Source organism: Misgurnus anguillicaudatus, chromosome 5, assembly GCF_027580225.2.
Source record: "Misgurnus anguillicaudatus chromosome 5, ASM2758022v2, whole genome shotgun sequence".
NCBI lineage: Eukaryota > Metazoa > Chordata > Actinopteri > Cypriniformes > Cobitidae > Misgurnus > Misgurnus anguillicaudatus.
Genome location: NC_073341.2, coordinates 25,974,656 through 25,999,782, shown reverse-complemented (window position 1 = coordinate 25,999,782; position 25,127 = coordinate 25,974,656). Strand labels below are relative to the sequence as shown.

The window sequence follows — 25,127 nt, the reverse complement described above, 5'->3', positions numbered from 1 at the left end:
TTCATCAGAACAAAGACACCTATACAGGTCTGCAACAACATGAGAGGGAGTAAATGATTTTAGTTTTAAAGGATTAGTCCATTTTCTTAAAAAAATCCAGTTATTTACTCACCACCATGTCATCCAAAATGTTGATGTCTTTCTTTGTTCAGTCGAGAAGAAATTATATTTTTTGAGGAAAACATTCCAGGATTTTTCTCATTTTAATGGACTTTAATGGACACCAACACGTAACGCAAGTCATGCAGTTTAAAATTGCAGTTTTAACAAAGATTCAAAGGACTCTAAACGATTCCAAACGAGGCATGAGGGTCTTATCTAGCAAAACAATTGTCATTTTTGACAAGAAAAATAAAAAATATGCACTTTTGGTCCACGGCTTCTCGTGTATCTCCGGTCCTGTGACGCGCCAGCGCGACCTCACGTAATTGCGTAATAATGACGTGGAAAGGACACGTATTACATATATGAAACGCACGTTTGCGGACCATTTTAAACAATAAACTGACACAAAGACATTAATTAGTATCATTCCACATACAACAACGTCGGAACGGTCCTCTTTCTCAGCACTTGTAAACACTGGGGCGTAGTTTCGCATACAACATCTGTGACCTCTTGACGGGATGGCGTATTGCGTGAGGTCGCATAAAGTGCATATTTAAAATTTTTCTTGTCAAAAATGACAATCGTTTCACTAGATAAGACCCTTATGCCTAGTTTGGAATCGTTTAGAGTCCGTTGAAACAGCAATTTTAAACGGCATTAAAACTGTTATGTGTTGGGGTCCATTAAAGTCCATTCAAATGAGAAAAATCCTGGAATGTTTCCTCAAAAAATATAATTTCTGGATTTTTTTTAAGAAAATGGACTAATCCTTTAACAAACATGCCTTACTAAAAACATTACTTGTGTGCATTTTAAGGCCAAACAAAAGGCACTGATGTATTTAATGATAAATCAGTGCAAGTTGTTTTCAGTCTGGATGCATTAATCTAAACCATGTCTGGAAAAACGCCCCTTAACAACCCTTCTGGATGTTGACCACCATATAAGATGACAATAAAAAAAAAAGGTTGTGTTCAACTGAAGAAAGGAAGTCATATACATCTGGGATGGCATGGTAAATTTTTAAAGAATTTTCATGTTCGGAAATATAAACATGAATGTTTCTTTAAAGAAGACATATTATGAAAATCTGACTTTTTGCTCACATACAGTGCATGCTCTGGGGACACCAAATATTTATTTGACATCTTAAAAAAGTCTAGTGAAATGTCCCCTTTAATTTTTTATCAGAAAAGATCAATGCATTATAATGTACACTGTGAAAAATAAAGGTACAAAGCTGTATCTTTAAACTGCCAAGATGTACCTTTAAAGTACTAATATGCACTCTTTGGGTACAGAGGTGTACCTTTTTGAAAGGGTACTGTCCCAGTGACAACTTTTGTGTATTTACACCTTTATTACTATATGCATATGTGTTAAAGAAGAGCAAAACTACTCACTCTCTCTTTGTTCACGCTCCTTTAATATGGCGTCCAGCCACTTCTGTTTGTCTTCAGCGTTCTTTGCCATGCAAACAAACCATTTGTTTTTGGCCGTGTTGTGAATCTTCCAACCATTGGTAACTGTGTAGTTGTTACTGTGATAATCCGCTAGAAAGAAAGTAAAACAACACAAAATTAACAAAACAAGTTAAACATTAATCATAAGTCCCCTATTCTCCATTAACTGGACAGAGAGTCACACCCAAAACTCAGGCCATTGGTCGAGTGTTGCTGTCTTAGTCTGGAAATTATCTATATTGAGTTTTATAAATACTCTTCAGCTTTAAAAAACAGCAAGTAGGCAGTATACCAATTTACTGTATGTGTTGCTCAGCCAAATACAGAAGGTTAAAAGGTTCTCTCTTACAATTACAAGATGAGTTACTGACCCAAACATACAATACATGCTGACACAGAGAACCTGACTGTCTGCAACAATGTACACACATTAATAATGTAAAGAGGTTAAACCATTAGGGTGAGAAATCATTAATGGTGCATTTCAGCACGTAGCACTTCACTCCCACCCTTAAACCAAAGACTTCTGCCTTCACTCATGGTCCAATATTATCCCAGATATGACAGTGGGTGAATTATACAGAGAAATGAATGAGGTATGTGATGAGCACTGGCTTAATGCTGAGGCAGTATAAATAGATTTCAGCACACAAGAGAAAATATGAGAGGCTTTTAGCTCATATAAATCTGGTTAGGGAGAATTTATGACCAATTATATTCGCCTGAACATATGAGACCGGCTTAGTAATAAAAACACTTAAGCATTACCTGATCTGTTTTCCAATTAAACAAAATTGGCCAGTCGAAAACAAGCAGATCGGTTTGCCAAGTCAGCATACTGTACTTTAAATCTAGTGTCAGGTGTTTATGTAAGCTGTGCATCACACTTACATAAACAAAACAAAAATACAATTTTATGAAGATTTTTTTTGCGCCTGAATTTAAAATAGTCATCTACCCACATAATTTGGATAAATTGATTAAAGTTATCTTAAAGAATAACACCATCGTTTTTCAATGATTTACTATGTTCTTACATCAACTTTGACGAATTAATACATACCTATCTTTTTTCAATGCGTGCACTTTTAATCTTTGTACAGCGCCTCATGAATGTGTTAGCATTTAGCCTAGCCCCATTCATTCCTATGGCTCCAAACAGGGATGAATTTAGAAGCTACCAAACACTTCCATGTTTCCCCTATTTAAAGACTGTTACATGAGTAGTTGCACAAGTAAGTATGGGGGCACAAAATAAAACTTTTGTTTGGAGCCATAGGAATGAATGGGGCTAGGCTGAATGCCAACACATTCAAGAAGCGCTGCACAAAGGTCAAAAGTGCACGCAATGAAAAAAGACAGGTATGTATTAATTCATCTAAATTGGGGTAAGAACGTAGTAAAATATTTAAAAACTGTGGTGTTTTCCTTTAATATACAGAAAACTTTGTGCTCCACAACTTTTTTTTTTAATGCATGATGCGGTTTTGGATGCGCCAGTGGGTCCTGCAGAGTTTAAGGGGTTAAAAGGGCTTAAATAGAGCTCCCAATATAATGTTTTAAGTACAGTCCATTTATTTTTACTTAAATATCCTGCAACATGAACAACTGATCATGCCTTTGACCATTATCTTAAACTACACACAACAAAGTGAGTCAGTTTAATATGCAACCTAATCTAAAACGGCAAAATACACCAGTAATACATTTCCACAGATGTTAAGCGTCATGTGAAACTAAGAGACTGAATAACAAAACATGGGCTCACGCAGGCCATATCAACTTCAAGATGCGTGTAGGCTGGTACTATGACAGCCCTATGGCTTGTTTTCACATGTGTGTCAAAGAGGATGTTTTTCTTTGTGGCTGAGAGAGAGAGAGAGAAAGACGTTGCACTTCCACCCTGCCACTTAAGGTGTGGTGAAAGATTAAGAGCAAAAGGTGAGACACAGCAGCCATGACTCCCCTTGAGAGTTGAATTTCACATTGGGCCTGACAGTTGAAGGCTACCTTTGACTGGTGTGAATGCACGCTGAGCCCAGCAAAGATGTTAAACGCAAAGCTATCATTTTCTTAGAAGCACTGTGTGATCTTATCTTGAGGGCACAGCTGAGCTAATTTCTACTGTGTCAACTGAAGTTCCCTTTAAATGGCTTTGTTTGTTGCTTGTGTTATTTGTGAGCATCACATGGTGTTCAGATGAACGACAAGGATATCATACAGGAAACTGTATGATGCACAGCTATAAAAAAGGATGATGTGTTTGTATTGTATTGCAGACATTACTCTGTAGCTCTGTTCCAAAACCTACCTCAATGTCTACATAGGGATCCGCACACATATGGAGACTTGACTTACTATTTGATTATCTCGTATGCTTTTGTCAAAACGTAAAAGTAGAAGGTACTCACAGACATAAGTTGTTTGATTTTAGGAATAAACCAAAAACATACCAGTTCCATCTTCCACATTCTCGACCTCCATGACCTCAGTGTTGATACGGCCTCTGAACACAAACTGCGGCCCGTTGATGGATTTTGTCCTCTTGGTGGATTTCTTGGTGGATGACACCCTGAATGTTAAAAGAATAAACTATCAAAAAAGGGTACAAAAGCTGTTACTGGGATGGTAACCTTAAAAAAATTTCCAAATACCTGTTATGTCCCTTTGAGGTACCAATATGTACATTTGAGGTACTATTATAAACCCTTTAAGTATAAAAAGTATGGAGTTTGAGATTTTGTAATAAAACTTAATAAGGCGTGTTACACTAAAACAAGGCCCTTTAAGATGGAGGAAGCTGCATGCATCTATACCATAGTCAATCACAGACAAAAATTAGCTTCTTTTTGGCATTAAAATAAATCTTTACTGTTATAGATGGAACAAGTGTATGATTAATGGTATTATCAGCATAAGTGTTTTTTTTTGGCTTGAATTTCCTAAACCAAATCATTTATATGAATTGAAAACACAACAGGTCCCAAAATGGAACCCTGGGGAACCCCTTTTAATATATCACAAAAAATCCCTTCACATGAAAACACACCATCTGCCAAATAATTTTAAACCACTCAGGTAACATGTCTCAAAGTGTGAGTATTGTGTACTGCATAACTAACCTAGATTTCCTCTTGCAGTAGACCAGGAGATTGTCAAACAGGAAGAAAACTCGCTCCTGGATGTTTCCAGCTGATATCTTCAGCAAGTTGCCTTGTAGTAGCAGCTCTGTGCAAATATCAGTCAAGTTTGTTCCCTGCAAAACAAATCGAAAGAAACATTAGTGCTTTACTACTTTGAAAAAATTTCAAAATGCATCCATTTTACAGGTGCTAATAAACATAAGATTTTCACAGTAACAGACTGCGAACATTTTACTCATCAATTTGTTATTTTTGTGTTTTTATATAAATTTATCCTTAAATTTTGCTTTTACACCATAGCTCATCCATGCTTTAAGAGCTATTGCTATAATTTTAATGAACCTTTAAATCACAAAAAATACACAAACAACTGCTGTAATATAATTAATGCTGTAATGCAATTAATATATACAAAAATGAAAACTGCTTTACTTTATCCATGGTGGAACAGAATTGCCATATGGTAACATGGTTATATTTCCTCTATGTAGTAGGGTTGCCAATCATGTTTCAATTAGTTTTTTGTAGGGATGCACAAGCACGATATATCGGCCGACATATCGTTATCGGCCGATAACTGCTTATTTTTAATATTATCGGTTATCAGTCTGATAGCAAAATTCGGCCGATAAATGAAAGCAGATAAATGATGGATTATTTTGGTTTGTTGAACCACTTCACTTGCTCATTGCTGGCCATGTGGAGTTTTGATTGGTGCTTTTTGTGACATAGCACGAAGATGACACGTGTTGCGGGCTTAAGAAGAGTATGCTAGTCTAGCGCAAAGACAAGATGTCCGCGGTCTGGGAGTTTTTCATTGTGAAAATAATATGAATATTTATCGTTATCGGCCCCCAAATATAAAGAGTTAGCGGTTATCGGTATCGGCCAAAATTTCCATATCGGTGCATCCCTAGTTTTTTGGTAAATTGAAATATGTCAAAAACTGATTTGGGACGATATTTTTACATCTTTCAGTGCTACAGCAAAGGATCCAGACATATTTAAAAAAAGGAATCTGAGAAGCACTCATTCATTTATTCATTCTGTCACATCATCCATTCATATCACATAACCTCAGGTGGACATTAGCTTTGGCATGGCACTGCATCAAGTGTATATTTCATTTAAAAATCCTATTAAAATTACTTTTAACACGAGCTTCCATATCATCAAGATAAATGCCCCCCCCTTTGAGAGGACGGAGGAGGCCAACAGGTTTTGATAACAGAGTGTGGCCAGTTCAATCGGCAGGACCATTAAAAATTGATTCTGCTCAGATGCCACGGTCCATGCCAACTGTGTACAGGATGTGATTTTCCATGCCTGGCAGGCGTGCTAGAATGTGTTTGATAAGCGGCGTCTATTTTCTCTGCATGATCAATGGCGTGCCCAGACAGGTCAATTAAAAAGATGGGAATCTGCTTCCAGCTTGTTCTTCACAATTTACCTATAAAGGTGAAACAGTCTGGACTAAATGGAAATCGAATGCATTTGCTTTTAAACCAGACCGCATCCTAAACCCCTGATATATGTCTGGTCAGGTCTGTGGTAAACGCCTCCATGCTGTTCAGCATTAAATGTTTAATCTCATCAGTACATGATATCACAAGCAAAGAAACCTCAAACAAACACTGCAGCTACCGCAGAGGACGGTACTCATTTGTTTATGACAACCAGAATTAGAAACGCCTCCTAATGACCTCATCGACAGGCGACACGCAGTGAAAAAGCCATGGTGGTCTGAACAGGGCATGAACTGTAAGACTAGTCTAAGCAGTTTAGGCAACCAGCCACTGGAGTCCTAATATTGTGATGTTCAACATAAACATGAGCCCAGATTGGGCCTCAAAATGTGGTCCGTCTTCAACAGAGAATCTAGTCAAGGGTTAGCATACCAGGGATTTAGCAAGACTGTCATCAGCTACTTAGCCACTGTATAAAGTGTCTCAGTGTTGGAAATGAATGCTGCAATACATTCACTTTATTTTCAATTTCAGTTCATGCAAATGGAAAATCTGGATCTTGGTCTCAGGGCGTCTAGAATCTTGTTCTGGGTGTCAGGAGGTCTAAGATTTTTGGGTCTTAAGTGCAACTCTGATGTTAAGAATGCAGTGCAGTATGGTATAATGGCCTTAAATGGAGCACATTTTAACCACTGCCACTAAATACACTCACACCATGCTGTAAAAAACGACTTATTTCGCACAGCCACTCAGATAAATCAATACGGAGGATTAATGGACAGGGTAAAAAAGTGAGAAAAGGGAGGGTGAAGATGCTAGCAAAGAAGGACGAGCAAATAAGTGCTGGAGAGAGACAGAGAGAAAATGAGAAAGTGAGTTCATGGTGGCACAGTGTGGCATTGTATACAAGACTAGGACGGATCTCCATGGTAACAGGCTTTTGTGTCAAGACTTCCTCTTCCTGCTTGTGGTATGCCTACATGTCAAGAAAATGTCACCAGCACACACAAGCAGTACTGATCATGTGATTCATTCCAGACTATGCCTACAAATGCACATAGCACTGTGTCATAGCGGCACTTCACTAAACTAACAAGCCTCAATAATGGGCCTGCTGGTTTTCTCAGAGGTCCATATACCAAATATTTTGAATGTTCTTATTTATAATATTTTGGAAAAGTGTGTCATTCCTGCAGCCCTAATTTCAATAGGATCTGCAAAAATAATGATTTCATGAAATTCTGATTGGTTGGACAACAGGACGTCCAGTCTAAGGGACATCCATTTGCATGCATGTACAGCATGCGATATAGTTAGTTACTTATAGTCTACAAATATGTGACGTCTATACTAAACATTTCTACACTCACCTCCCATCCCTCTATGCGTGACTGCAGTATCTCAAGAGCTTCCAATTTCTCCATTTGTCTCTTGGTCTCATTGATGTTACAGCACACCGCTTTCATGGCCTGCAGGGCTTCCTCTACTGCAGGGTAATCTGAATGCTTCTTAGGGGTCCTCTTCAAAAGCTCCTAGAGGGTGGACAGCAGGTGCTTATGTTATATGGTTATACACAACAGCTGTTATACACACTGCTTGTGGCTTCTGAATGCTGTGTGTATAATGTTATAAAGGCATATTTAAAGCAAGCATGAAACTTTAATTAACTCTCTTTCCTTTCAAAAATATTTGTTTCTGGTTATATTGTTCTGGAAATCTGTAAAGCTTTTGGTGGATTTGTATGTCTACATATCCAAGTGGATGTGGCTATTAGAAAATGTTAATTAAGTCAAATAGTTATTTAGACACGGTTTTGAATTCAGGTTTGGTACATTTCTCGAATTCTCTCTCACTTTTTGTGATCCAATGAAAAAAAATCAAGTTCCTGTTTAATGATAGCTTTAAAAGTCAATTTTCTTAAAAAAAATCCAGATAATTTACTCACCACCATGTCATCCAAAATGTTTATGTCTTTCTTTGTTCAGTCGAGAAAAAATTATGTTTTTTGAGGAAAACGTTCCAGGATTTTTCTCATTTTAATGGACTTTAATGGACCCCAACACTTAAAGAGTTTTAATGCAGTTTAAAATTGCAGTTTCAAAGGACTCTAAACTTGTAATCATTGGGGTGTAGTTTCGCATACGTCATCCGCGACCTCTCGACGTGATGACGCATTATGTGAGGTCACGCTGGCACGTCACAGGACCGGAGATAGCCATTTTTATTTTTATTGTCAAACAAATGACAATTGTTTTGCTAGATGAGACCCTTATGCCTCGTTTGGAATTGTTTAGAGTCCGTTGAAACTGTAATTTTAAACTGCATTAAAACTGTTACGTGTTGAGGTCCATTAAAGTCCATAAAAATGAGAAAAACCTGGAATGTTTTCCTCAAAAAACATAATTTCTTCTCGACTGAACAAAGAAAGACATCAACATTTTGGATGAGTAAAATATCTGGATTTTTTTAAGAAAATTGACTCATCCTTTAATAATCATTTGTCTTTTTAATTAGAGACAAATTGGTGGTTCTCAAACTTTTGGCATGGGGCCCCCCTTGTGTAGGGTGCATCCCACCCTCCAAATTGACATAAAATAATCTCAAACTTGAAATAGGATGAAAAAACATATTAAACTATACAATGTATTGATGTTGGTTAGTAGGTTTGTTTTTCTGAGGTGATAAATTTGTGTATTTTATAAAATGTCATAAAACTGTTGCCCCCTGGCAGTATCTCGTGGCCCCCAGTTTGAAAAACACTGCTATAAACAGACTTGACATCTAAACTTAAAGTCCACATTTGAAATGGTCATGGTGGTAAAGTTTAAGCCTCACCCTCAGCAGGAGAGGGTATTTACAGATCCTCTGGATGGGAGAAAGCAGGTACCCCTCAAGAGGAACATCTGTGCTCTTTTTGCCTCCCAACAGCATAAGGTGCTGAACAAACAGATGACAAGATACAGAACTGAGAAGAAACTCTGATTCAAGGTTATGACTCATAAAGTAAAAAGTTGCCATAAGACAGAACAATTTTCTATGGAAAACTCTGAATAAAATTTCTCTCACATCCTGATTTGTAAAGTAAAAATAAGTTTCACTTCAACAGACTTTTCTTTTCTGAAGCAATTCATCTAACCAGTAATGCAATCTGCTCTATAGGGGTTACATAGGTGAAACTGATCTGTAATGGGACTTTCATCAGAATTCAATGCAAGAGAAATAAAGTTTTTCTCTGATAAAAACAAGGTGTTTACCAGCAGGAAAGTCCGCACGTGAGGGATCTTGTTTAACTCCATCAGTAGTCTGAGTGCTTTCTCATGGTTACTACAGTATTCCCCATACACAGAAAAACGTTCCCTCTGCAGAGAAAACAACAGTGTCATTTAAAAAAAACCTTTTTGGTTAAAACAAAACCTCTGTGGTTTTATTAAAAAAGTTCAACACATCAGAAATATACAGATCTTAATGGATCAGGTGTCACTTTAGATTTCCCCACACAAGTCCCCTTAACAGCCTTTGATTCATTCTATATTAGAGGATGTCTTTTTTCACATTCTTTTTTTTTATCTCACATTCATATGGGAAGTGTCAAACAGATTTTAAACACTTAAACAACTATCTTTGTGAAGTTCAATGGCACTCTCCTTTATCTCAAATACAGGAGCTGAGAAGTGGCACAAGCAGGTGATTTTAGGTATTGAAACTGTCAGAGGCGCCGAAGGATCTTGGCCGCTATCGTTCTTCACTACATTATTCGAAACAACACAGGAAGTGAAATCGAAGCGCAAAGGTTTTGTCTGAAAGCCACACCTTCTTTATGGCCCACAAAAGCTAGGTGGAAATAGGAAGTTGCAAGCAAAAAGATAGCATGCGAAGAAATGCACGCATAATCTGACCATGCAGTAATTCCGATTAATCTCTACTACTGTAACACCGAACCACAAAAATAGTTCAAACTAGGCCAAGTACACCACATTTTAAAATATTTGTTTATTTTCAAACAAACATGACATAAATTTAAGTATGGAAAACAAAAACTAAAATGTAAACAATCTAGTTTACAGATGTATACACCGTTTTCACATGTGAAGTATTGAAGGACTTCTCATCATGTACAGTATGTGGAGCACTTGCTGTCTGTTTGACATGTATTTTACATTTTTTTGGTTTTGTAACAAAATTCGCACATAAAAATTGTTATTGTTTAAAAAACAAAATTTTAAAGCATGTGGCTTTGAATCAAACCGTTTCTATGATTATGAGAAATATAACCACATTAAATATTGTCCATGCTATTTACTGGTAGTGTTGTATACATTTTATAGTATAGACGGTTTCATTGGAAGCACGTGATACACGTCTGGATCCGAACCTTACTTTCCGGTTTCTTTTTTTTAATGCTCTGACTAGTTGCTAAACTGATCTCTTGAACAAATGCCTCGTCGAAAATAACAAATGTTTTGGTTTCCTAGGTAATCTATGTGTTGTTTTTTTGAATGTTATATAAATAAACTACGTTTAAAGAACTTTGCTGTTATTTATTCTTAGCGGAGTTTACTGGAAGCTACGTGCAGCCGCTTGTTTATGTTGTTACTGCTGAAACGGTCTATAATACATTTAAAAAAATGTACAGTACTGTGCAAAAGTCTGGCCACCATGCCAGAATTAGATTTGTTGTTTTTACAATGTTACAGTGATCATATATTGTCTCAGTCTCTTTAAAAAAAATACATCCAGAAAATTAAGGACATGTGTATATAGTATTAAAAACTGTATAAATATGTAAACTGATGTGTCAAGTTTTTAGGATAAAATTCCTTCCACTAGAGCAATAGCAGGAAACTGCAGGATCTCTTAAACCCAAATAAAATTAAGTCCTAATTTCTAATTTTAAAGAAATTTGTCTCTTTACTTCATTCTGCTCACAAATGCTGTTCCAAGATGTGTTTAGTGCCAAGAGAGGTCACACTAAACACAGACGATGCCTTAAAAAGACATTCAGTCCTGAAAGATTTATTTTTTTGGTACAATTTTCCGGTATACTGCTTGTATCTTAATAAAAAAGATTGAAAAATAAATATGAATGGACATTAAAACTTCTAAAACAACAAGTCTGGTGGAGGTGGCCTAAAATTTTTGCACAGTACTGTATGTTTTAAAAACGAAAGAGTTAGTAGCACAGCATTTTTTCAGGTAATGGTCCAGATGAACTGTTCACCATCTATCAGATCAAGGATGAGGTAAGAGACTATTAAAGAAGATAGGATGACATTCATGAAGTTCCACAGGAAAAGTCTGTGTTGGTTCTATAGCCTTGACAGGGACGGCATGTTTTCCTGACAGTTGATAGGACTCGGAATCGGATCATCCTGACAGAGCAGGAAACTCATCCTGGGATTTACAGAGGCAACTGTAAGCCTGTGGTTAGCTCATTTTAATGCATCCACAATTCCCTGCTTCTGTCTTTTTTAATCCATGCACAATGTGCATGTGTCTTTGGTTAGTTTGGATTTGCATTAGGATGTAAACAGTGTATGTGTGTGTGTGTGTGTGTGTGTGTGTGTGTGTGTGTGTGTGTGTGTGTGTGTGTGTGTGTGTGTGTGTGTGTGCTTAAGCACTGTGGTTCAGCCCTCAGGGCTTCAGACCTCAGCACCTGTAATGGGAGAGCTTGGCACCATCGCGCGCCATCCATGACGAACATCTGTCCTGGCATATGCTTTTAAACAGTCAATCCAAGAACACACACAAACAAGCAGGCGTTCCAATCACGGTGAAAAGAGCTACAGTTTGAGGTTAAAACCTCAGAATGTTTCAGTGAACTTGGCTAAAGGTCAACCCAAAATGACTGTAGAAACAGTTAAGTGTTAATGAACTGCACTCATTTGCATGGCGTTAAAATACAGCAGACTACTGCTGAAAGCCATCGCTTTTAAACCACTGACTGAATATCGTAATAGTCGTCATTACCATATTTCCAGTGTGGAAAAAAACAGCTTTAACTTACAAACAGAGTTTTATATACAGAAAAGAGGCCGAATTCCAGACGGCTATTTAAACAGTAGTGAAGAAAATGGTACTGGTCAATTCAAGGTCTGTATCCACTTTCATGAATCAAACAATCCTTTCAGTAACTGCTCAAAAACTTAATGAGCTATGGCTGTAAATTACTCTTCAAAACACATAAATACCCAACTTGTTGAACTTGGTCAGCAGTAAGGTTAAGTAAACTGAGATAAGTGTTTGCCTAACAATGCATCATGCAGTGATTATGGATGGGGCTCAAGCTGGGGTGGAGAAACCTTCTACTGAAACGCAGAGAGCTGCCAACTAACATTACACATTTCCTTCTGCAGAATGTAAAAGCTGTCCAAAATGCAACTTTGATTATGAAAGACTTTAACTTATTAAAGATGGATCGCTTTTGCAAACACGTCTTCAAAGCATGAAAATGTAAGCAGACGTGCGCTGTATGGACTTCAGAGAGAAATCTGATGGTCATTATTAAGGTTTCTGCATAATGCATGTATTGACTGTGATGATGACTCTAGGGAAAAGTACGTTTTAAAGGTGCACAAAGGCTACAATTTCATGAGATAACCAATCCATGTGCCAAGGTGCACAGTAAAGCCAAGTCGAAATGTCAAGGGTCAGAATTGAACAGTACAGTAAATACTACAGAAGGGGTTCTGTGTTTATGATTGAGTGCATGGAAAATTTATATTCATATCAAGCAAGGTGCAGTACAAATGCTCATTTCACAAGACTGTATACTATATTACGAGTCTTGGTAGCTGGTAGGCTTCAGGCTAGTGTGAAGTTTGTTGTGGCAGTGGTACAGTAGATTTATTTTTGTTAGGCGAGTTTTCAGTCTCGGGAGTGTCTTGAAAGAGTAAAGTAATCTTCAAGACTAAGTATATTTGGAACGAACCAATGCTGGGAGAAAAATAAGTTTAGTTAAGACTTATGTATGGATGGATATATTGGTGTAAGATACTGATGGTTTGCATAATCGGTAAGCTTGCAGTGCATGATGAATCAACAGCAATAGATTAATAGCGAAAGAATAAAGATCAGTGCTAGTAGATCAGGGGGCCCCCCTAAGTACATACATGACAATCTGAGCCCCCAACCCTCTACGTCTATCTTTCCGTTTGATTTTGCTGTTACATTGACAAGCATGTTGAGCAAAATGGAAATAACTATTTTAAAGGGGACTTCACAAGACGACTTTAAAATGTAAAATAAATCTTTGGTGTCCCCAGAGTACCTATGTGAAGTTCTAGCTCAAAATACCCCATAGATAATTTATTATAGCATGTTAAAATTGCTACTTTGTAGGTGTGAGCAAAAATGTGCCGTTTTGGGTGTGTCCTTAAAAATGCAAATAAGCTGATCTCTGCGCTAAATGGCATTGTCGTGGTTGGATAGTGCAGATTTAGGGTCGGTATTATCCCCTTCTGACATCACAGGGGGAACCAAATTTTAATGACCTATTTTTTCACATGCTTGCAAAGAATGGTTTACCAAAACTAAGTTGATGGGTTGATCATTTTTACATTTTATAGGTTGATAAAAGCACTGGGGACCCAATTATAGCACTTAAACATAAAAAGTGAGATTTTTATGATATGTCCCCTTTAAACAACTACCATATTTTAGCATTGTAAGCATGATTTTAGGGGTATGATTTTTTCAATGACGATATACACTAATAATACGTGGCTGATAAGTATTCTGAATTGCACAGCCGATATTATTCACTGCTATTTCATGTACTACGGCTTTTTGATCAGTACGTCCTTACCGATCTGAAATCACTGTTAGTTTGAGTCGTTTATAACAAGCATTTGAAAAAGCAACAATCGTCAAACATAATCATTATACATATATATCAGTGCACCCATAATGATTTTTAAAACACTTTTTATAATATTATGTAGGGAGAGTACTACGGCTTTTTGATCAGTACGTCCTTACAGATCTGAAATCACTGTTAGTTTGAGTCGTTTATAACACGCATTTGAAAATGCAACAATCGTCAAACATAATCATTATACATATATATCGGTGCACACATAATGATTTTTAAAACACTTTTTATAATATGTTTTAATCAAACTATTAGTGGGACTTTTTTATCTTATTCATATTTATCAGCTTATTTGAGCTCAAAGCATATTGGATTCCACGCCCCCCCCACCATCAACCGTGAACTCTGGCTCTGCGCTAAGCAGGGCCCGGACCCCATGTTGGGAACGAATGAACGAGATCAAGGACAATGAATCACTTTAAGGTTGTGTACACTGGTACACAGACTGAATTACGTTAATACTACCAAGGACCGAATCAATCTGTGCCTGATTTCGGTACATGAGAAAGCATCTGGGCGTGCCACGAGCCAGTAGAGAGAGCGAGAGTGCAAGCGAAAATATGAAAGAGAGAGAGAGAGAGCTGTGACGTCAACCCTGCAACAGCGCAATGTGATGCATCATCACCGACATTTATCATTTTCACATGCTATTAGACCTTGACAATGTACAAAGAAGATGCGTAACAGAGCTCAACGAGCTACTCATGCGCTGTTTGAGGACTTTTGTGTGGGCGCATATCAGATGCGCATCCCCATAGAGATGCATAATAATGCTTTAGACAGCGCGCAAATGCTCTAATCCAAATGTTTTTGTTATTACACAGAGAGTAAAGTACTGAAAAAGAACCGTTGGGTACCGGTACCCTAATCATAAACTCACAAATTGGAGAAAAACGTTTCCGAGAGAGTGATGCGACTGAGGTTCAGGATGTAGACTTCTGTCCAAGGCAGAAAGAAACTCACGATGGACATCCAGAATAGATTCGATGTTGGAGAACAAGATCTGTGTGAAAGGAAAAGAGAAAATGTAAGTAAGTTATTAACATTTATATTTTTGTCCTTCCTCTACAACAGGGAAGCTGAACTTTATTCACAAGACAAAAAATGACCCCGTGACCAGTTAAAAGACAAGTCGAAAAATGACTCGGATATATAAATTAGTTCTGTGAAAAGAACTTGTTTGCAGATGTCAAATTATTTGACATTTTGTTATTTATGCAACTTCTAAATGTGACTTGAGTTTCCAAAGGCTTAGGGTCAGTGTATGTCCAAGTAAAAATATATCATGTAAAAGATTTTAAAGCAGCTTTACCTTGACCTGCTCTGGTGTGAGACATTGCAGATTGTCTGGAGTCTGTCTAATTCTTTGAAGAAAAGCCTGATACAAGATAAAGAGGTAAAGGTTAGTGTAAAGATTTTTGTAAAAAAAAAAAAGTATTCTCACGTCTCCAAATTCACACATGTTCATAGTTTAAAGGGACACTCCACTTTTTAAAAAAAATATATGCTAATTTTCCAGCTCCGCTAGAGTTAAACATTTGATTATTACCGTTTTTTAATCCATTCAGCAGATCTCTGGGTCTGGCGCTAGCACTTTTAGCCTAGTTTAGCACAATCCATTGAATCTGATTAGACCATTAGCATTGTGCAAAAAAACCCCAAAGAGTTTCGATATTTTTCCTATTTAAAACTTAACTCTCCTGTAGTAACATTGTGTACTAAGACAGACATAAAATTAAAAGTTGCAATATTCTAGGCCAATATGGCTAGGAACTATACTCTCATTATGGCGATATTACACACTGCCTGAAAATAGTCCCCTTGTTTACTTTCAATGGCAGGCGACTATGAGGCTGTTTACACTTGGCATTAACATGCATTTTCGTCGATCGGATCACAAGTGGACGATGTTAATGCCAGGTGTAAACGGTGTTCAAACGTTTTGAGCTTGTCCACTTTCGACCACTTTCAACCACATCCAGAGATAGTCGAAACCACTTTCGATCGGATCGCTTTGGAGTTGTGGAACGTACATGTGATTGAATGCGTTCGAACAGCCACACGCGACCGCCTTCTCTCTGCCCATTTATCTAATCTGAGGTATTAAACACAAGTTTTACGTCTTTTTTTGACTTCTGGCGTGAACATACAGTGAACAACGCTATTTTTAGCCTTTCATTGATAAACCTAAAGCGGTTGATCTCCGCAGTTTCGTTTTGAAAGCGTGTGAAAGTTGAGCGATCCTATTTCATCAATTGTGCTGAAAATTCAGAGAAAGCTCTTACATACACACGTACAAAACACTGTGCAGCATGTTTACTTGCTAAACAAGCAGTGGACTCCGACATAATATCAGTTTGCTTCCATATAAACTCATAATTACTTCCGCTCGGGTTTGAATGGCCGGAGAGACTCACCCACCGTATCACAACAGACCACCCCCTGACAGTATTCAGGACAGAAGTGGTCAAAGTGGACAAAAGAGACGGATTTAAATACCAGGTGTAAACGTGATGTGTCTCTCTCGTCCACTTGTGATCCGATCGACGAAAACACATCTTAATACCAAGTGTAAACAGCCCCTATTTTCTGGCAGTGCATAATATCACTACGCTTGCTGCAGCCATGTTACATCAACAAAGTCCTTTTTTACACCAGAATGAGAGTATAGTTCCTAACCATATATGCCTAGAAAATCACATATTTTATTTTTCTGTTCGTCTTAGTCTTCTGTAACTACAAAAGAATCAAGTTTTAAATAGGAAAAATATCGAAACTCTTTGGTTATTTTTTAGCGCGAGGCTAATGGTCTAATCAGATTTAATGGATTGTGCTAAGCTATGCTAATAGTGCTAGCGCCAGATCCGGAGATCAGCTGAATGGATTCCAAAACGGTAAGAATCAAATGTTTAATTCTAGGGGAGCTGGAAAATGAGCATATTTTCAAGAAAGTGGAATTTCCCTTTAAAGTCCTATTACAAATTTTCTACATGTTTACATCCCATGCTTCCCCATGACCTTAGGCCCAACAGGACAGCCAGCAGCATTCAGCTTCAGTGAGAAACACACACAGTCGCCAATCTATCCTGGCTATTGGACAGCTCAGCATCATAGACAAGTTGTCAAGGGCTTTTTAAAGACGGCTTCACCCTGCAGCAAATGCAAATTATGTGCTGACAATGAAAGGATGAGGGGTCTGTGGCTACACAAACCTCACAGCCATTAAACCCAACATGATAAACACAAAAAAAACTTAATTATATCAATATGTACTACTACATATAAGTAACACCACTTAAATCAAAATCTGTAAATAATATAACACAAAGCTTAAACAAATTAAAAATGTCTAGTGGTTACATTATGCTCAAACATATCAGAGCTAAGACATTATTGCTGATGGTGCCAGCGGTCATCATATTTTATGAGGAAGCTATCTGTCTCGGTTGCTTTATTTCAGGCTCTTGACATTATAAATATCTTCAGCACATTGATTTGCATGGTTTGTTTTAAAAAGAGTCTCCTCTGGAGGAGGAGAAAGTCTGTCAGTCGTTGACTTGTTTCTAATTCTGGCTCTGTAAAACAATTCTCATCATCAGCATCTCATCATCTGCCCTGGTGTCTGTTAAACAACCCATCACTCCAGCTATTGTCTCCAACCGTCTCCCATCACATTTCACCTGTCACACGCCAGTTATTTTTATTTTTAACATTCCAAATCTCAGAAATCTCAATTTGCGTACCTTTATTTCTTCCCAAACCTGCTACATTTGTGTTCCACGTGACAGAATCAAAATTTCTGAATTAATTTAAATATAGCCCACCACCACACCTATTTTCCTTCAGCCACAATGACAGGTTGAAAAGTGGTACCACTTGCCCCCACACGGCAACTCCTTAACTCCACTTCATAATGACAGACTCTTAGTCACACTTCTGCATCTCTGGAAGACATTTAGCACACCAGTGTATGTTCCTCTAACAATGTTTGTTTATAAAGGCTCTCATTTAGCTGTAAACTTCTATCATATCATGTGACATCACATGCTTGCACTCGGGAACACATGGGATTTAACTTAACTGCACAACATGATGCAAAAGCTAACTAAAATAAGTAAATGTGTTTTGAAAAAATCTAATTAGAGCTCTCGAAGACAATCTTGGTCTGATACAGTACTGTAGGAGTAATGTGGGTGATGGTGGTGGTGGGCGTGTTCATCTCTCTAGATCCTGGGGGCAGCGTATGAGGGGATATTGTACAATGTACAGGCAATGACCACTTAAATCTCTCATATGGCCCCCTGCCAAAGACACCCTTAAAACGGTCATCCCAGTATGACTCAGCCCGAGGGGATTGTGGGGTTACAGACAGGCTTTGGGGCTTTACTTTTTAAAGGTGGCTAATTTGTATGAATCTGTACATTGTACAATATGACAGAAAGGTAAAAAAAAGGAATAATGAAGCCCACCCATGAAAGATTGTGTTGGGTGTTATATTTGTTTGTAAACACTTTGAATTTGCTCAACACTGGTTGTTTTTAAACATCCATGATTTGAATGTTTAAGCTGCTCTGCAGGTCTCACTGGTATTTATTGTGCTGTTCTCTGGCTCCTTACCGCGGCACTCTCATTCTTACGTCAAAATATCACATAAATAAACAAATACTATGAAGCTACGCTGCGCTGCCATGGCAACTGTTACCGTTCCTCTGGGCAACGAGAGTGTGAAGTCAGCAGCAGAGGATGACAGGTGCGATCAGGGCCTGTGTGCGGGATGAGAAATGAATTCATTCATCCTCATTCGCTGATGCAAAAGGCACCAAGCTAATGAAATACAGAAAATCAATCTTCAAAGGCAGGGTGTTGTGACTTGCGATCTCTTTTAGTAATCGGGTGAATCTGCGATTCATTTCATATCAGTCAAAAAGAGCTGAGACCGATCTAAACGAGAGGACCGCACTCAGAATTCACACCAAAACTGAAACGTCACAGTATATCTTCTTTGCATTAAATATGAGTTATTTAGAGATTAACCTGCATCTAGTAAAATAAATAGCTTGATGTTACACAAAAGGTGGGAGGACCCATTTGTTCTGAATGTCACAGAAAGCAGGAATAAAATTCTTAAAAGAATATTCAATTTTCTTAAAAGATAAATCCAGATAATTTACTCACCACCATGTCATCCAAAATGTTGATGTCTTTCTTTGTTCAGTCGAGAAGAAATTATGTTTTTTGAGGGAAACATTGCAGGATTTTTCTCATTTTTATGGACTTTAATAGATTATATATAATGAACACGTGACTTCCCTACGTCACTACGCATTTACGTTAGGTCGCGCTGGACCGGACCTAAACGAAAAGTTGTGGTTTAAAAGTGTATATTTGTTATTTTCATGGTCAAAAATGACAATCGTTTTGCTAGATAAGACCCTTATGCCTCGTTTGGGATTGTTTATAGTCCTCTGAAACTCCGTTGAAAAAACATTTAAGTGTTGAGTTAAGTATTAATTGTTGGTGTCTATCAAAGTCCATTAAAATGAGAAAAATCCTGCAATGTTTTCCTCAAAAAACATAATTTCTTCTCAACTGAACAAAGAAAGACATCAACATTTTGGATGACATTGTGGTGAGTAAATTATCTGGATTTTTCTTTTAAGAAAATGGAATATTCCTTTATATGTAAAAAAGTAAAATAAAATACTAATTTAATTAATGTAATTATGCATAGTTAAGATAGCAAAATAAATAGAAGACATATGAAGAGTTTGGTTTCAAAACGCAATAAATCCATTTTGACTTATTTGGGTAAAAATGTGCTTTCTATACCAAGAAAGTGACAAGATGAAAACCACTATTCTGTTACAAACTTTTACATAGCATCTTTAGGTTATAAAAACATAAAAAATTCAAATCATAATTTGATTTTCGAGGATTTATTATAAAAACTGATTTTTCAAAATGCTATAAATGTATTGAATCAATATATAAATGTGCATTCATCTTTGCCATGTTACATTCATTTAGTTGAATAGTGGTATACACCGATAAAAATATAAACATTAATGGTCTTAATAAAAACAATTACATTGTCATATTTATAACATTGTCATTGCTGCTGTCATCCTTTGGACGTCGCCGCTGAACTTTTTTGACAGCGATCAGCTGTAAAATGTTTTGGTCATGCTCGATTTTTGTTGGCTTTGAGTAAAGTAATGGAAAGTTTTTCATAAGATGAGGTCAATGTGTTAAGGGCTCGTTATAGTCGTGCGTAGGTCCTACGGCGTAGCCACGACGGCATAGGTTCCGCGTCGGTTTTCATTTATACTTTTGCGTCGTCATGCGCCTGACGTGCAAACACAGAAGTTAAGCAACAAACGAAGAAGAAACAGCAACTTGTTGTGTATGATTTGAGAAGACCAGCAATGCTGGAAGTAAATAAACAGCGAATTTTGTTCCAGTTTTAGTTAAATCACTCCTCAACTTGGCCATTCTTTGTTTTCACCGTTGCAAACGCAATTTTTTTTACTGGACGCGAGGGGTTCTGGTGGACCAATCACAGCGCTTGCGGTCCGCGTAGAACTGACGCGCTGTGAAAAATTTTTGCGAGGTGCACGTCAGGCTACGCACAGGCTACGGATAGCCTACGCAGTAGCTACGGCGTAGAACTTACGCACAACAATAAATCGGGCTTTAGCATGACAGAAGCTTGATGCTGTCGGAGAACAAGCAACAGCCGGCATTTTTCCGTTTCCCGAGTGCCTCTCACGTAAATTATTCGATTTTGATGGCTTACGTTTCTTCCCCGTCACAGGAAGGTATTGACAGGTTTATCAATGCTATTTTTAATACTGACCTGATACAATACTGATTTTGGCGGTAACTCCTTTTTTTGCATTTATCGTGTTTTGGAACCAAACTCTTCATACAGTTATCAATCACACAGTAATACAGCTTATATTTATGTTCGGCAGTCTTTCAGGGTTCCCACACCTTGGTTAACTTCAAATTCAAGGACCTTTCAAGGACTTTCCAGGTCCAATACCCTCAAATTCAAGGACTAAATGTGGGGACACATTTCAAGTGAGAGCAAGGTTACATCGTGTTACCTTTTAAGATACATTGTTACAGTTCCCTTTCGAGGGAACTCACGCTGCGTCACTGCGGTGGCACTTTGGGGATGCCTCCAGTGGTAAGTGCGTCTGAATGAGTATATCAAATTCAACAAATGGTGAGGCTTAATGACAAAGACAGGGTGACACAGGAGCCAGGAAGTATATCCCTATCTGAAATATTGCCAAAGACAGCGTTACAGAGACGCAGGAAGTATGGCAAGGGAGACGCAGCATCTCGTTCCCTTCTCATGGAACAACAGTTACATACCGAGAGGTTTTCATGTGTCAAACACAAGTATGCAAAAAAGCATTTTGGTATGAATCAACATTCGCGTACAGAAGATATAAGCATTTCAAGCGAACAGTTTAGCATGTGCGCTTAAAAAGTCTATTACCCTACAGCTACACTACACAGGGAATAATATGGATTTTTTTCCAAAAAACTTCTTGCATAAAATAGATTCAAGCACCTGTATCTATGTATGTATATTTTCAAAAACTTCCCAGGGCCTTGAATTTTTCCCCCAGATTCACAAACTTTCAATTATTTCAAGGACCTATGGGAACCCTGTCTTTGCTCAATATGTTAGAATTTCTGTTGCCGTTTATGCCATTACAAAATTATTAATATTCCTTGTTTAATTTTCATGCTAATTTTAGTACATAAATGTTTAATTTCAAAGATATTTTACTGAACAGTTTTGGTACTGTGTAGGCACACCACAATGTATTTTCTGATGCACAATATTGGCCAACTTAGTTCTGAGGCAAAACCATTCGAAAACCACAGATTTAGCCTATAACAGAGAGTCGTAGTTACGTCCAACAAAAATGACACATTTTAAACACTTCCAACAAGGCTTAAATACTGACGTCTGTGACTGTGGCCGATCTGTCCAGCTGGTACGAGAGATGTGGGAATAGAGTTACACACAGTAGAATAGCCACAGGCTATTAGATCTAGACGAGAATGAATGCGTCCATATGCCCCCGCTAAGGAAACAAGCTGTTCGCTGACTCTTTTTTTCCCTCCTCAATGAAATGTTTTTCCAGGAAACAGACGTTATAATTTTGCCACCTGCAACACGGGTTGACCTTAACCAAAACACGAAGACTTAATTCAATGACAGGAGAGAGACCCTGGCCTCTTGCATTTCAGGAAGGAAAAGGCAGAACAAACCATTTCCGTCACAAAAAAAGGCTGCTGTTTCCCACACAATACATCAACGCCGCTTATTGTTCAGATGGCTTTCCGTTTAAATTAGTGAATTATCAAACAATGATTGTCATTATTGGGAAAGAAGGGGCTGAACTGGATAGGAAGCTTGTACTGCCTGTCACCCTTGTATTGTCGATGGACTATTGCCAATAAACTTAACACATGGAAACGGTGAAGAAATACTCATACGCATACACTCATTTTGTGATGGTTTGTGGATGTTTAAAAAAAATTTACGACGGCCACTGCAGTTCTTGCTACACCTTAAGCCTGTTTTTTTACGCGTATGCGAACGTATGTGCACGGTCAAACACACATAGTTTATTTGACTCGTACCTGTACACAGACTTTCGACAATGTGCATTGTGACAAAATGCAATGCATCACCTGTAGGCATAACTTGGCACATGTATGCAAGGTTTCAAAATACAGCCGGTGCGCATACAGTACAGGGATTCTTGTGTACTTGTAAAAAATTGACTACTACGGCCTTTACTGTATACACAGGATATAATGTAAATGTAAAATGTGGTGAATACTGGTATAATTATAAGGCCTGTAGCCTAAACATTTCCTTTACAGGGTTGCATTGGCTTTCTAGAAATCACTTTACCCTGCAACTTTCTTTAAACTATTTTTTTAATTTCTCAATGGATCCAACATGCATTTCTTAATGTGACATGGTTTAGTAGCAGCGGTTTTGTATACAGTAAGCAGCTAATGAATTACTATGCCAAATCCACATCTAGATCTGATACAAAACTTTGCTTGACCTCCTAACCATCAACAAACAAAAACAAGTTTGTTCACACAGTTTTGGATTGAAACACATCTAACCACAGCGGTAAATGGAGAAACCTTATCAACTGAGAAAATCTTACTAACTGAACCTTTCAGATGAAGTAAAACCAACAGATCCAACCAGCACAATGAGGCCAGCGTCTATCGCATAGTCTACCGCAGCAAAGTCAGCAGAAGTTTGTGTTACACAGTTTCTGTTATGCAGACTGATAAGGGACTTCAGCAGCACCTCTTACCAGATCTCACGTGTCAGATCTAAGAGGACATCCTAGGTGAATACCATTCATCCAACTCATCTTGATCGTCATTTCGTTCACACTTGCTCGCTCTTACAGGAGGTCAGACACTTCGCTGAACACTGATGATCCACTTTAGTGACCTTCCTTGTGGCCTTTCTCACAGAAGAGAGTCGTTCATTATCATGTAAACTAATATGCCACTCAAAGCCTCTTTGGTAAACAAACACTACTGGAACTCAATTAGCAGGACATCAGCAATGGCAATGTGTTGCCTATTTCAATAATGGACAAATGGAAATGCATTACAAAGACGAATCACAAAATAATAATACACAGCTAATCTATATAGTGAAATGCATACACTCCTGTAGCTCATCATTGACCTTAAAGCTAACAATAAGGAATGTATGAAGTGTGTTATAAATGTGACCCTGCCTGTGAAAACTCAATTATTTGTTGTGCTTTGCTGTTTTCTACATAAAGTCATCCTACATAACATTTTGTGAAATATAACCTTGATATATGTAAGTAAGGCCATGAAATTAAAGTGAAATGCATGATTGACATAAAACTTTTAAAAAGGAAAACACAACTGTTTTTCAATATTTGACTATGTTCTCACTTCAACTTTACAAATTATTTCATACCTATCTTTTTTCAATGCGTGCACTTAATCTTTGTACAGCGCGTCGTGAATGTGTTAGCATTTAGCCTAGCCCCATTCATTCCTTAGGATAAATTTAGAAGCCACCAAACACTTCCATGTTTTCCCTATTTAAAGACTTTTACATGAGTAGTTACACGAGTAAGTATGGTAGCACAAAATAAAACGTGGCGATCCCTGTTTGGATCCCAACGAATGAATGGGGCCAGGCCAAATGCCAACACACTCACGAGGCACTGTACAAAGATTAAAGGAACACGCCCACATTTTGGGAATTTAGCTTATTCACCATATCCCCCAGAGTTAGATAAGTCAATACATACCTTTCTCATCTCCGTGCGTGCTGTAACTCTGTCTGACGCAGCCCCCGCTAGCTTAGCTTAGCACAAAGACTGAAAGTAAATGGCTCCAGCTTGCAAACTGCTCCCAATAAGTGAAAAAAAAAACCGCGAACATTTTCCTGTTTATGTGTTGTGACTTGTATAGTCACACGTGTGCAAATGGCAGGGTGATGTGGGACACAGCGATCTTTTGGCAGTGTACATACATACTGGGAACTGTATTCTCAGAAGACGAAGCACTGCTACTTGGGCGGAGTGGTTTGCACAACTCTGACCGAACTCTCTGCTCCTCACCAGGGGCTTCTCGGGTGCTGCGCCCAGTAGCAGTGCTTCGCCTTCTGAGAATATAGTTCCCAGTATGTATACTGTTAAAAGATTGCTGTGTCTCATATGACCTTGTTATTTGTACACGTTGTGACTATACAAACCACAACACATAAATAGGAAAATGTTCGCGTTGTTTTGTCGATTGTTGGGAGCGGTTTGCTAGCTGGAGCCATTCACTTGCAGTCTTTGTGCTAAGCTAAGCTAGCGGGGGCTGCGTCAGACAGAGCCACAGCACGCACGGAGATGAAAAAGGTATGTATGGACTACTTATCTAACTCTGGGGGATACGGTGAATAAGCTAAATTCCCAAATTCTGGGCATGTTCCTTTAAAGGGGACATTTCACAAGACTTTTTTAAGTGCTTAGGTAAA

At 38.0% G+C, this 25,127-nt stretch overlaps 1 protein-coding gene across 1 annotated transcript in view; it reads right to left on the bottom strand.

Moving 5' to 3' along the window:
- Nucleotides 1-25,127, bottom strand: part of prex1 (phosphatidylinositol-3,4,5-trisphosphate-dependent Rac exchange factor 1) — an 83,259-nt gene that overhangs the window by 43,657 nt on the left and 14,475 nt on the right. The window contains exons 2-9 of the mRNA XM_055167650.2: nucleotides 15,363-15,428; nucleotides 14,931-15,053; nucleotides 9,435-9,539; nucleotides 9,016-9,117; nucleotides 7,551-7,712; nucleotides 4,694-4,827; nucleotides 4,025-4,143; nucleotides 1,512-1,661 (exon numbers count right to left, since the gene is read on the bottom strand). Of these exons, the coding sequence (XP_055023625.2) occupies nucleotides 1,512-1,661; nucleotides 4,025-4,143; nucleotides 4,694-4,827; nucleotides 7,551-7,712; nucleotides 9,016-9,117; nucleotides 9,435-9,539; nucleotides 14,931-15,053; nucleotides 15,363-15,428 (961 nt within the window). The remainder of the gene's footprint in view (nucleotides 1-1,511; nucleotides 1,662-4,024; nucleotides 4,144-4,693; nucleotides 4,828-7,550; nucleotides 7,713-9,015; nucleotides 9,118-9,434; nucleotides 9,540-14,930; nucleotides 15,054-15,362; nucleotides 15,429-25,127) is intronic.